At 46.6% G+C, this 13,682-nt stretch overlaps 1 protein-coding gene across 1 annotated transcript; it reads right to left on the reverse strand.

Moving 5' to 3' along the window:
* Positions 1-296: 296 nt before the first annotated feature.
* On the reverse strand, positions 297-10,217 carry SERPINA11 (serpin family A member 11). The gene is made up of 4 exons (XM_005896207.3): positions 9,575-10,217; positions 7,212-7,485; positions 3,505-3,652; positions 297-599 (listed from the first exon to the last, which is right to left on the reverse strand). Exons 1-4 carry the CDS (start codon positions 10,215-10,217, stop codon positions 396-398), a joined length of 1,269 nt encoding a protein of 422 aa, XP_005896269.1. The 3' UTR covers positions 297-395.
* Positions 10,218-13,682: the final 3,465 nt, after the last annotated feature.

The following is a 13,682-nucleotide window of genomic DNA, read 5'->3' on the forward strand; positions in this document are numbered from 1 at the left end:
GGCAGCGAGAGATTCACTTACTCCTCCTGACGTCCTTTGCGCCTTTTCTTAGGACTTTTGCCCAAAGGACACTCAGGAAGGATCAGCTGTGGTAGCAACATTGGTGGATGACTCCAGGGAGGCTATAACCCAAGGCTGTTCTCATCGCCAACTTTCTAGCCACAGCTGACTCCAGACTGGAGGAGACAGTAGAGGGAATGACTGACCCCTGCTCTGGGTGCTCAACCCCCTCTTGTAAGCATCACTCCTCACTGTTCACAAAACCCAGGGTCAACTTTATTAGCATCTTTGCACACTGATTCACTGGTCCTCACAGCAGCCCTGAGATGGAGGTTGGTGCTGGCCCTCCTGTTTTTTTAAAAACGGACAAGACACCCCCTGGCCTCCCACAATGGTCACCCAGCAGCTGGGTTGACAACTTTTCCCAGGAAGAGTGGGCTCTCGGTGGTCACCTCCCAAAGGAGCAGGAGGAAAGGCCGGTTGAAACCCGCGTGTGGGGCCGACGTCGCGTTCAGAGACCGAGGCTGGGAGAGGAGGCTGGAGGCCACAGCCGCCTCGGTTCCCCGCTCACTCACGTCCACTGTCGCCTTGTGTGACACCTAGGAGAGTAGAGGGGCAGAGACAGCACGGGGTCAGTGCGCTTCAAGGGGGCGAGGCCACTTCGTGCAGCACAGGGAGATGGAGGCGGAGTTACCCCACTCAGGCCCCGCCCTCCCAGGAAGCAACTCCGGCCTTTATTTCATTTCCTTCCTTCACAGGTTTCTCTACCTCCATCATCTCCTGGGGTGTCACCCTGGCCATGCTGTTTGCTCTTTGAAGGAGAGACAGATAGGCCTGAACGGGGCTGAGGGCTGCACGAGCATGTATATTTGCTCAGTCATGTCCAACCCCATGGCCTATAGCCCACCAGGATCTTCTGTCCATGGGGTTTTCCAGGCAAGAGTACTGGAGGGGGTTGCCATTTCCTTCTCCAGGAGATCTTCCTAATCCAGGGATAGAACCCATGTACCCTGCATCTTCTGCATTGGCAGGTGGATTCTTTACCAGTGGACCACCTGGGAAGCCTGCTCAGGCATGCACCAGTCTGTAAAAAGCCAACAGCGACTCTTAGGAGCATTTCCCAAGCACTTGGGTGTACGTGGCACAAGCTGGAGACTCATTTTCTGTTAAGAGCTGCACTTGTTCTTGCCAAGTCTCAGTTTCCTCATTGTTAAAATGGTCTGCTCCACCTAAGTCAATGGTTTCCAAAATGAGCTCAGCAAAACCAGGTTGTCTGAAGTGCCAAGCCCCCTACTGGCCTCCGTGAAAAGAATTCTGCTCTTCACTGTTTACAATAGCCAGGACATGGAAGCAACCTAGATGTCCATCGGCAGATGAATGGATAAGGAAGTTGTGTTACGTATACACAATGGAATATTACTCAGCTATAAAAAAGAACATATTGAGTCAGTACTAATGAGGTGGATGAAACGAGCCTGTTATATAAAGTCAGTCAGAAAGAGAAACACCGATACAGTATATTAACACATATATATGGAATTTAGAAAGATAGTAAAGATGTAAAGAAAACTTTTGGACTATGTGGGAGAAGGTGAGGGTGGGATGATTTGAAAGAATAGCTTTGAAACATGTATATTACCATATGTAAATTAGATGACCAGTGCAAGTTCGATGCATGAAGCAGGGTGCTCAAAGTTGGTGCTCTGGGACAACCCAGAGGGATGAGATGGGGAGGGACATGGGAAGGGTTTTCAGGATCGGGGGACAAATGTGCACCCATGGCTGAAACATGTCAATGTATGGTGAAAACCACCACAATACTGTAAAATAATTAGCCTCCAATTAAAATAAACCAATTAATTAAAAAAAAAGAATTCTGCTCTTTTAAAATCTTGTGAAAGTGAAGTCGCTCAGTCGTGTCTGACTCTTTGCGACCCCATGGACTGTAGCCTACCAGGCTCCTCTGTCCATGGGATTTTCCAGGCAATAGTACTGGAGTGGATTGCCATTTCCTTTTCCAGGGGATCTTCCCGACCCAGGAATCGAACTCGGGTCTTCTGCATTGTAGACAGACGCTTTACCATCTGAGCCACCAGGAAAGTCATGCTAAGTCATGTCAGACTCTTTGCAACCCTATGGGCTGTAGCCCGCCAGGCTCCACTGTCCATGGGACTGTTCAGGCAACAATACTGGAGTGGGTTGCCATTGTCTCCTCCAGGGGATCTTCCCAACCCAGGAGCTGAACTCGCATCTTTTATGTCTCCTGCATTGGCAAGCAGGTTCTTTACCACTAGTGCCACCTGGGAAGCCCTTTAAAACTTCATTTTCACACAACTCCTTAGGAAGGTTTCTGAGGCTTTAAATTTAATTAAATTGAAAATGTTGGCCTTGACAATCTTTTTCGTTTCTAAAAAGATCTGTAAAGAGATAAATCTAATAGCGAAGGTTACCATAAATTAAATCCTTTAAAAGATTAAATTATTCCTTTTTCCTCTTGTTTGCTTTCTCCATGATGGGCAGGTACACACACACACACACACTCAGAACCCTGTCGCTGTTCCCTAGTTTCATGTTCCAAATCTCAGCTGCTCTTTCTGAAATTGAAGACAGTATACTTTCTTTATGAAATTCCTGGCAAAGACTAAACTGATAATTAATGACTCTATCTTAGGAAGGCAATGGAAGAACAGAAGGGTCTTTCTGGCCTTCCCTCTTATGGAAAATTGCATTCTTCTTCTCAAATACGAACTCTCCCTTCCTGTAGGCTGTCATCAGCCCCCGCCCATGCCTGTGGCCTGCAGTGCTTCCTGCAAGAGAATATGAGCCCACCCCACTGACGGCTGTCTTAACTGTGAGATTCGTCTTAGTCAATGAGTGGCCTTGACAGAGGCCATGAGTGAGGAGAAGTGCTAAGAGACATTGCATGTTTTCTCTGTTTTTTCCCCACTGCAATGAGAATGGCATGTCCCACATGAAGCCTCTCTTTTAACCTACATTCTAGAATGAAGAAGACATGCGAAGTAGATTTGTAGTGAGATGTAGTGATACACCTCTGATACGTCACATGAATGACATAAACCTCTGTTACAAGAAGACACTGAGATTTGGGGATTGTTTGTTACTATAGCAAAGCTGATGGATACACTTCCTGTTCATGCCCACTACTCTCTACAGTTGTAACAAAGGTAGATAGAATCTCACTGGCTGCCTTTGGAGGAAGTTTAAAGGATAAAAAGAAGACTGGTCCCACTCCTGGGGCAATTCTGGCTCCATGGATGGGCGCCTACTCTATTCAAGACTCTGTTGCTTCTTTGAAAAACATAGAAGTCTAGAAGAAAGGGGAGTAAAAAGAGAGCTGCCAGTGAAAAGAAGCCTTAAAGATTGTGATATTAAGGAACCAGAAAAGAAAAAAAGGAGCACTTGACTTTCAAATGAACCTTATGTCAAAGGAGAACATACCCTCCCCCTCCCGGCCAACACACACACCCACATACACCACCTTACCCTGGAGATGGTTCTGTTGAGCTGCCCAGTGATTCCTGAGTAGTCAGCTTCTGAGTTGAATAAGCCAGTGAGACCAATGTGGGGAAGTATCTCTTCCAGGTTATATGTTCCAGAAATGGAAAACTTTGGCAGGTGCAAATCCAGCAGGCTGGGGAGAGAATCAGATGGAGAAGCACTGCTGTCTCATTATACAGGCTGCTCTTGCCCTCTGTGTGAGAAGCCTGAGCTTTGGGAGGGAGACATGCTCCCCAGGGCGGGTGGGGAATCAGGCTTCTCATGATACCACCTACTATGCCAGAACATCCCACAATCCAGAAACCCCTTTTCTTCAGACCACACAGAGTATCTTGTCTGGATCTAAGAAGACTCCTGGCACAGCCATAGGTGTTCATCTTTGTCACATTTCTGGAGGACTTTCTAGGTGCTGGACATTGGGTTAGGTTTCCAAGGCTTTGCTGATTAAAGTCACAGAGTAACTATGGAAGGTAAATGCTGTTAACATTGCCCCACCTCCATATCTGATTCATGAGCAAGTTCTGTTGGCTCAGTTTCTGAACTATATCCTAAACCTATCTACTGGCAACCCCTTAATAAAGCTACACCATCTCTAACCTATCTGGACTTCAGGGGGTGTTGAAGATCTGATGAGAGACCTTGCCTGTGAAGTGACGTCACAAATCCAGAGTAACTCTCTCCTGTTACTGCCATGCCTTTGCCATCAGATTGTCTTATTCCTGGATGGCATCACTGACTCGATGGACGTGAGTCTGAGTGAACTCCGGGAGTTGGTGATGGACAGGGAGGCCTGGCGTGCTGCGATTCATGGGGTCGCAAAGAGTCGGACACGACTGAGCGACTGATCTGATCTGATATTCACAAGTTTCCTTTGACCCACAGAATTCTGTCCCTTTCTTCCTGGGATTATTCATCTCTGAAATTATTGTTTGACAGTTGTCATGACACCTGCAAGCTTGGTTTAGTTACCAGCCAGCTTGGCAACTTGTGCCTCAAATAAATTCAAATTAGAGATGCTAATTGAATTTTTTATTGGTTTAACTCCTAGGCCAATATGAGGGTACAGATGTCTAACTGAAGTGGGAGGTAGTGGGAAGTCGGTGAGTTGAACCGTGATAAAAAGGAAACAAATGTGGAGGACAGAAAGCAATAGGGTATGGCAGAAATTACATTGGCCAATTTTTGAGCCTACCAGACACAATTTCATAGGCAGCATTTGGAAGGCAGGTCCTGCCATAGAGTGGGGTTTGAGTACAGCCTAGCTGAGGGGTGTCTTTTAGAGAGCCCAACATAAGAGTAGGTGTTCAGTCAATGTAAATAAAGAAATGGAGTTATCAGAAAGCACAGTTCTCCTGGGCAGACCAGCCTTTCTCATAGCTGAATAAAGGGAAACCTGCTGCTGCTAAGTCGCTTCAGTCGTGTCTGACTCTGTGCGACCCCAGAGACGGCAGCCCACCAGGCTCCCCCGTCCCTGGGATTCTCCAGGCAAGAACACTGGAGTGGGTTGCCATTTCCTTCTCCAATGCGTGAAAGTGAAAAGTGAAAAGTGAAAGTGAAGTCGCTCAGTCGTGTCCGACTCGTAGTGACCCCAATGGACTGCAGCCTACCAGGCTCCTCCATCCATGGGATTTTCCAGGCAAGAGTACTGGAGTGGTGTGCCATTGCCTTCTCCGAAAGGGAAACCTGGCAGCTTGAATTTTCCATGTCTGGAAGCCCATTCAAATGCCACTGTGATATTGTGACTCTCTAGCACAACACGTGGTATCAGGGAACAACTGAGGTTTAGATAAATAACCTGGGTTGGTTTTGATCTTTGAAGGTCAAAGTGGGAGGTCAAAACAGACCCTTCTTAAGAAAAAAAAATCTCCTGGTCTAGAAGATTCTATGGTACTTCCTCCTGTGATGGGGGAAAGGGCAGGTTCATCCCAAGGGAGCTTGAGAATATGGGGCTAGAGTCAAACTGACCAGAGCTGTGTAGAGTCACAGACAACAGGAATAATACCCTAAATCCTGGCCTCTGTCCTTGACCTGTATCTTTTATTTGGTACTTGAATCTCTACCCAAACACAAAACACCGTTTCTCTATCCTTGGTACCTGTGCCACTGGGGTGCTGAGAGAAGGCTCCCATGGGGATGAAGGTGACTGACACCTATCAAGTAGTGATGGTGGATTTAAGAGGTTTAGTCTATACCCCACCCCTTTGAAGCCAGTGAATGTTCTGACCAATAGAATATGGCAGAAATGACATTGGCTAACTTCTGAAACCAGGCCTTAAAAGAGCGGGAGCCTTCACCTCCTGCCTTTCAGAATGCTGCCTCTTGGATCCTTGAGCTGTCATATAGCAATATCAACTGTGCTGAGCTGCTGTGCAGAAGCCCAAGCTAGCCTCATGGAGATGCTACATGGAGAGAGACAGATGCCTGCTAAGCTCTTAGCTTAGCCAGCCAGTCAGCCCAGGCTCTAGACATCCAAGTGGAGGAAACTTCAATGCTCCACTTCTGGCCACTATCTGACTCTGTCTATGAGAGACCCAAGTGAGAACTGCCCAGCTGAACCCAGTCCACCCGCAGAATCAAGAGAGATACTAGATGGGTGTTTTTCAAGCTATTCTTTTGGGGGTGGATCGTTATGCAGCAAGAGGTAATTAGAACTTGAGGCCAGGTTTTATCCAGAGTACCCCATAAAAGATAACATCTCAAGAATGGGTTAGTTGGAGTATGTGGTCTAGGGAAACCAGAAAAGGCTAAAACCACTATGAGAAAAACCACAAACCAAAAAGCAAGTGAGAGGGAAGCAGATAGGTAGAGTTTTCCCAAACTGGCGATCGGCATTTTTATTTTTACAATGTTCTTCTTGGTATTTAGGTTCTTTAAGGAATGTTTTAACTAAAACAGAGCCACTCTTAAGAAATACCCACTGTTCTTGTGAATCATAATTATTCTTAATATTGGATAATTGTCCTTGATCTGATTTGTTATGTAGACCTAGCTGTCTTCTGGTAGTAAATTATTATCTGGAGAAAAAGACAAGAGGAAAAGCAGAAAGATGTCCAGGAAGGGGTGAAGAAGTGAAGTGAAGTGAAGTCGCTCAGTCGTGTCCGACTCTTTGCAACGTCATGGACTGTAGCCTACTGGACTCCTCCGTCCATGGGATTTTCCAGGCAAGAATACTGGAGTGGGTTGCCATTTCCTTCTCCAGGGGAACTTCCGGGTCTCCCGCATTGTAGGCAGATGCTTTACCGTCTGAGCCACAAGGAAGGGGTAAACATGATTAATGCCCGGGGAGCCCTTCTCCTGCACCAGGTACCACTCTCATATTCTATACATATTAATTTGATTAATCCTCCAAGCAACCCAGTGTGGTGGTTATAATGGCCCCATTTTACATTTGAGAAAATTTGAGACCCACGTCCTGGAGAAGGACATGGCAACCCACTCCAGTATTCTTGCCCGGAGAATTCCATGGACAGAAGAGCCTGGTGGGCTACAGTCCATGGGGTCACAAAGAGCTGGACATGACTGAGCAACTAAGAACTGAGACCTACATGGCAAGAATTGCCCAAGATCACATAGTTGGTTAACTGACAGTGCAGAGAGCCAGGCTAGGGCTTAGGATCTTGCAACTGGAGTTGATCAAGACCTGCTGGTTTCTCATACAAAGTCAGCCAGAGTCCTTCCGCTCTGGCACTTACCTGGGGAGGAGCAATTTATCCCATTTCTTCAGGGTCTCTGGCTGCAAAGCGGCCTCCACCTGTGCCATCTTCCCTGGGTCAGGGAGGATCAGCAGGGCCTGGGCATTTCCACTGTATTCCAGCTGCAGGACAGTGCAGGCCACCTCCTGGTCATAGAGGAACCTGTGCATTTCCTTCTGGTGCATCATGGGGATACGGAGAGAGGTCCTCCCATCCACAAAGAAGCTCTCTTGCTTCTGGGTCTGGTAACGATTGAAAGGATGCTTCCACTTGGCTTAGGACAAAAAACCCACAAAACCATGAGAAGACATTCTAGAAGGGCAAGCCTGGGGAGACATACACTAAGCTGCACTGGTTAGAGATGCAGGATCTCTCACAGTCCTGTCCACGTGTGCAGTACTTTCTTTCTTTCTACTTACCATCTCCACCCACAATCATCTCCTGACTTGACCTCCTGAAAACACTGGTCTTGGTGATGGGGGGAGGGGGCTGGCTCATCCTGTCCTTCATGCCCACCCCCAATCCATGACCAAGTATTGCTGATTCTGTCTCCAAAGTTACCACTTTATGTGAAGCCACCATCTGACTTTGAACCATTTCGGGAACCTCCTAAGTTGTCTTTGTCCTACCCTTAAGTGAAGTAGCTCAGTCGTGTCTGACTCTTTGCGACCCCGTGGACTGTAGCCCACCAGGCTCCTCCGTCCATGGGATTCTCCAGGCAAGAATACTGGAGTGGGTTGCCATTTCCTTCTCCAGGGGATCTTCCTGATCTAGGGATTGAACCCAGGTCTCCCGCATTGCAGGCAGATGCTTTAACCTCTGAGCCACCAGGGAAGCCCTGTTCTACCCTTATTCTCCTCCAAATCATTTTCCAGATTGTAGCCAGACTGAACTTGCACCAGTCTAATTAAATTTGTTTCTTTCTTGAAAATGTAACGGTAACTCTTTTCCTTGGACCTTTGCACATAGTGTATTTCAACCTGAACCCTCTTCCATTCATTTCTCCCACAGCCTCTTTGCCTGAGTATGTCTAACTCATCCTGTGTGTCTTAGCTTAGATGACTTCTCTTCCGAGAAGCCTTCCCTCGCTCTTTGAATCTGGAAAATTATATCTTCCAAGAACTCCAGTGCACTCGTATCTATTCAGAAGAGTATCACTTTCCTACTGAGTTGTAGTTGTGCTTTTTCTTACTGACAACTCACATGGGACTGTGGCCTCCACAAGAATGAGAAAACTCTGTCTTATTCATATTGTTGTTGTGTGGTTGCCAAGTCGTGTCCAACTTTTTGTAACCCTGTGGACTGTAACCCACCAGGCTCCTCTGTGAATGGGATTTCCCAGGCAAGAATATTGGAGTGGCTTACCATTTCCTTCTCCAGGCAATCCTCCAAACCCAGGGATTGAAACTGTCTCCAGCAGATTTCCCCAAAAGGTAATGAAAGTCCTTGTGATATAGTTAGTACTTAAGGTATGCTTTTGAATGAATGAATAACATTCCTAGAGGCCTTAAACATAAAGCCAAAGTTTACCTTGAAAATCATTCATTCAGCAAATGTCCTTAACCTGAACACATACTTAAACCTGTGTCAGACTCAGGAGAACCAATAATGATTTAGACTCAGACCCTAATGGTGCAAACCCAAGGATGTGAGGAATACACACCAACCCTAGGATACTGGTTGCCTTTAGGGAGGGATGGAAGGAGGAAAATGGGACCAGGGAAGGATTAAGAAGGAATTGAATGTCTCTGCAATATTACTTTAAAAAAAAACCTGAAGTGAATGGCAAAATGTTAGCATGTGTTAATTCTAGGTACATGGAGGTTTTTATGTAATTTTCTACATATTTCTGTAGGTTTGAAATAGGCAATAATATAAAACATAAAATATTTCCCTAATAGTGAATTACTAATAGAAAAGTAAGATTAACTGTAAATTGTATTAAAAAATCAGAGTAAAAGTAGAACAGAAAGAAACATGGCAAAAGAAATCAAATATTGATAAATTAAGAAGTAGTGATATAAGACCAAGGCTTCTCTGGTGACTCAGTGGTAAAGAGTTCACCTGCCAATCCAGGAGACGCAGGTTCAATCCCTGGGTTGGGAAGATCCACTGCAGATGGAAATGGCAACCTACACCAGTATTCTTGCTTAGGAAATCCCATGGACAGAGGATCCTGGAAGCCTACAGCCCATGGAGTGGCAAGAAATCAGACATGACTTAGTGACTAAACAACAATAAAAACAGATAAGACCAGTATTTAAATATAGGGAGGTAACTTCCAGAAGATACAGCTATAAACTTTTAGATAGGTGCCTTTTAGGGGCAGGGTTGGAGACGGAGGAGCCTGAGCCAGTCCTCACCTTTAAAGAACATATAATTCAAGAGAACCATGAGCGTGTCTGGGGTGAACTCCTCCAGGCAGTCCACGACCTGCCCGTACGTTTGCCTGCTCACGTAGCCATTAATCTGCTTCCTAGTTGCATCAGAGTTTGTGAAGTTGGCAGAAAAGGCAAAAACTCCATACAGCTCCCTGATGTTGTCCAAAATGTGCTGCTGAGGCTTCAGCTGTGTGTCCAGGAACAGAGAGTTGCCTAGTTTCAGTTCCAATTTGGGGCTGGGTAGGTCAAGGGTGTGGATGAGGCTCTGGAAACCCCGGTGGATGTCGGCTTCTGGGGTCTCGGTGAGGTTGAAGCCAAGGCCCTCCAGGATCTGAGTCCGGGTATTAGCTTGCACCCCCAGAGAGAGCAGGGCCAGGGTGCTGGAGAGGCTCACTGGGGAGAAGAAGATGTTTCCTGGGGTTTCTGCTGCCAGCTGCTTGTACAGACGCAAAGCGAAGCTGGTAAGGGTGGGTGTGATTTTCTGGTAGGCGGGGAGGGACTCTGAGAGCTGACCACGCGGGGCTTCAGGCACCCTCAGGCTCTTATCTCCATGGGCAGGAAGGGGCTGACAGTGGACAGAGGCCAGGATCCCAGCTCCCAGCAGCCACAGCCATGCTGGCCCCATCCTCTGAAAACAAGATGGGGAACACGTCATCCTTCTTCATAAACAGCCTCGTGTTTACACAGTAAACCCACATCCAGGCTGGATCCCACAGAGATGTCAAGTGGGGCACTGCAGAGGGTGAGGAGGGAGTGAGCAAGCTGGCTCCAGACACTTTCCCCCAGGGCTTCAGTCACAGCAGGAGCCCCTTCTCAGCTTTATGTACTGATTCATCTATAACATTTTGTTGATTTTTCTGAACGATTAACCCCCCTTCCCCCTCCCCAAAATAAACTCCAACAACTTCCCTGGTCTTTACCCTTTGCCTTCCTTCTCCCTGCCTCCCTTCCTTCTTCCTTCCTTCCCTTCTTTCCTTTTTCTTTCTACTTTCTAGTCATTCTTTCAATCATTCATTAACTTTCAAAGACTGGGGTGACCCTCAACAGTATAGGACAAAAGTCAGGACACTGTGACAGGAGGGATGCTGGCCTCCCCTGCACTTGGGTGTGACCTTTAACTAGCATCTTGCCTACTGGAGGGGGTAAGATGCTGCATGAACCTCCTGGCCAGGCTGTCCCAGAAAGAGGCATGCCCTCTACTCTTCTGGTCTCCATGAGCTGGAGTGTGGATGTGACAATCGGCCTCAGAGACCTTATGGGTGAGGGCAGCTCATGAGGCGGGGCAAAGCCACAGGATGAATGGGGCCCGGGGGTTGGGGGGGAGGAGAGAGATTTACTCCATCTCTGTTATCTCCAGTAGCTCTTGTCACTTGCAGGGGCTGAAACCTCTATCTTAACTGATGGAGAGATTTAGGAAAGACATCTGCTGAATTGAGTCTCCCACCCACAAATTCAAATGTTGAAGTCCTAATCCTCAGCATATCAGAAAATGGTCTTGTTGGGAAATAGAGTCATTGAGTTGTAATTAGTTAATATGAGGTTGTGTGCATTCAGGCTAAGTGGCTTTAGTCATGTCCGACTCTTTGCAACCCTACAGGCTGTGGCCCGCTAGGCTCCTCTGTCCATGGGATTCTCCAGGCAAGAATACTAGAGTGGGTTGCCATGTCCTCCTCCAGGGGAATCTTTCTGACCCAGGGATCGAACCTGCGTCTCTTATGTCTCTGAAGCTCTAATCTATATGAGTGGTTGCATGGGCCCTAATCTATATAACTGATGTCCTTATAAAAAGGGGAACTGAACACAGGGACACACACAGGGAGAAGGAGATGTAAGGATGAAGGCAGAGATCAATCAGGGTGATGATTCTACAAGCCAAGGAACACCTAAGATTACAGGAGCAAAGAGAGCAGCCTGGAGCAGACTCCCACCTTGGAGCCTCAGGACCCAGCCTTGCCGACACCTTGATCTTGGATTTCTTGTCCTCAGAACTGTGAGAATCCGTTTCTGTTGTGTAAGCCACCCAGTTTGTGAAAGGTTGTTAATGCAGCCTAGGAAACAAATACAATAGCTCCTGCGCTTTAAGGAGCTCATTGATATGACTCCATTAATATCATCCATAGTATCATAACATCATTAATATCACTCTATTAATATGAAGTGGCCAGAAGAGCCTTCATGCCACCCCTAGGGGGTCAAAGTGCTTCAGGGTGAGGAGTGCAGCATCAGCTCGGGGTGAAGGCTTATCACACACACATCCCCACATCCACACAGAGCATGCACTCAGCACCCCCCCACCCCCACCTTGCTGTCCTCGGTAAGGAGTCCCATCCCCTTGCTCCTTTCAAGACTGACCCTTCTGTTGTCCCATGCCACAGCAGCCATCCACAGCTCACCACCCCATCTTCGTTTGTCTATCCTGATATATTTTATGTTTTAACACACTATTGACCAGGGGATTTTGCAGAAACCAAATCCTATTGCTGGTGTTTTGTTATATAAGTGAATATTGAAATGACTCTGGTCAATAATGTTTCAGTAACAAAAGATATATCTCTGATCAGTACGTTGTTAATCAGCACCTTTAATGCCTTTCACCCAAACCAACAATCTCTGGGCCATTTACATATTTTTGCAGATGGTTTATAGCACCTCTGCCCTAAAAATCCCATTAAACCCCAAGGCCAGTTGTTGGGAGGGAAGAATGTAGTCTCACTATCGATTATGTCAAAACACATTTGCTGGTCAAAGTACTGCAGGCAGATCCCCAAGGCCACGTCCTAACCTCTCCACTGCAGCTCAGGACGTGGCATCACTGACTCAACGGACATGAATTTGAGTAAGCTCCAGGAGTTGGTGATGGACAGGGAGGCCTGGCATGCTGCGGTCCATGGGGTCGCGAAGAGTCAGACATGACTGAGTGACTAAACTGAACTGAATTGAACAGGCCCACTTAGTAATGATTCTCATTCATATTGGGAAACAGAACAGCTTAAAAATTGGACTGCCCCTGGATAAAATTAGAAATACAGCTGTAATAAAACTTTTTCCAGTTTATTCTTTTTATCCCAGTGAAGTTACTACCATTTTCTACTTATTGCACCCTGAGGACACCCAGACCTGCAGAGTTTCTATTTCACAAAGGACTGAACTGTAAGTCAGAGGGCCTGGGTTTGAATCAAGGCTCTGTAGTTAAATCACTGGGTGGCACTGTGTTAAGGAAGCTTTCTGAACTGCTGGTTGATATTTGCAAAATGCAAATGACAATGCCTCCCCCTGGGGGTGGGGTTGCTTAAGGATCGTAAGACATAATATAAAAGCACCTGGCATGTAGGAAGCATGCAGTGCTAATTTTCACCCCTTTCTACTGAGACTGGATGTAGTTACACCAAAGTTATTCCTTTATTCCTTTTCCCAAAAGATCTCAGAAGAAAATTAAGAATCCCATGAATTAGGTATAGTATCCCTATTTATTGTTTCTTTTGTGGTGGAGATGGAGATATTAGCTGTATTGGGTCACTAGTTCCCAGCCTGTTCTCAGATGCTGTGGGAGGGATGTGTGCGAAAGCGGGGATGATATTTTGGATCATCTCGAAGTCTGGAGAAGGAGATGCAACTGCAGTTAGTGGGAGAGAGAAAGCTCTGGAAATGCTAGAATAGACTCAAGCCAGGAAGCACGGTCTGCCCCACATCCCAGCAGTGCCCCAGTGGAGGAAGACTGCTTCTTGTCGTTTCATGGAATCCTTATGAGAACCTAAGACCTCGGTAATATTATCCCTGTTGTACGCATGGGGAAACTGAGTCTCGAGGCCAGACAGACACAAGTGGCAGGAGCATGGGTCAAATTCCAGACCAGGGCCCTGAAGCATCCCTCTTTCATAGAATAAAATGTCCCATCAAGTTGCTACGACCGTGCGATCATTTTGCTTTGGGTTGTATTGCTCTGTTTTCTTGTCTAACTGTGAGAAACTGGAATTTCTCAAAAGAAATTTAAAGGCCAAGTTATTCATAAAAGGTTGTTTAAAACCTGAAGTTCCCGCTTCAAGGCTTAGAAGCAGTACATCATCACATTTTTCCTTCAGGGGACTCAGTT

The sequence above is a fragment of the Bos mutus genome, chromosome 21 (genome assembly GCF_027580195.1).
Source record: "Bos mutus isolate GX-2022 chromosome 21, NWIPB_WYAK_1.1, whole genome shotgun sequence".
In the NCBI taxonomy this organism is placed as follows: Eukaryota; Metazoa; Chordata; class Mammalia; order Artiodactyla; family Bovidae; genus Bos; species Bos mutus.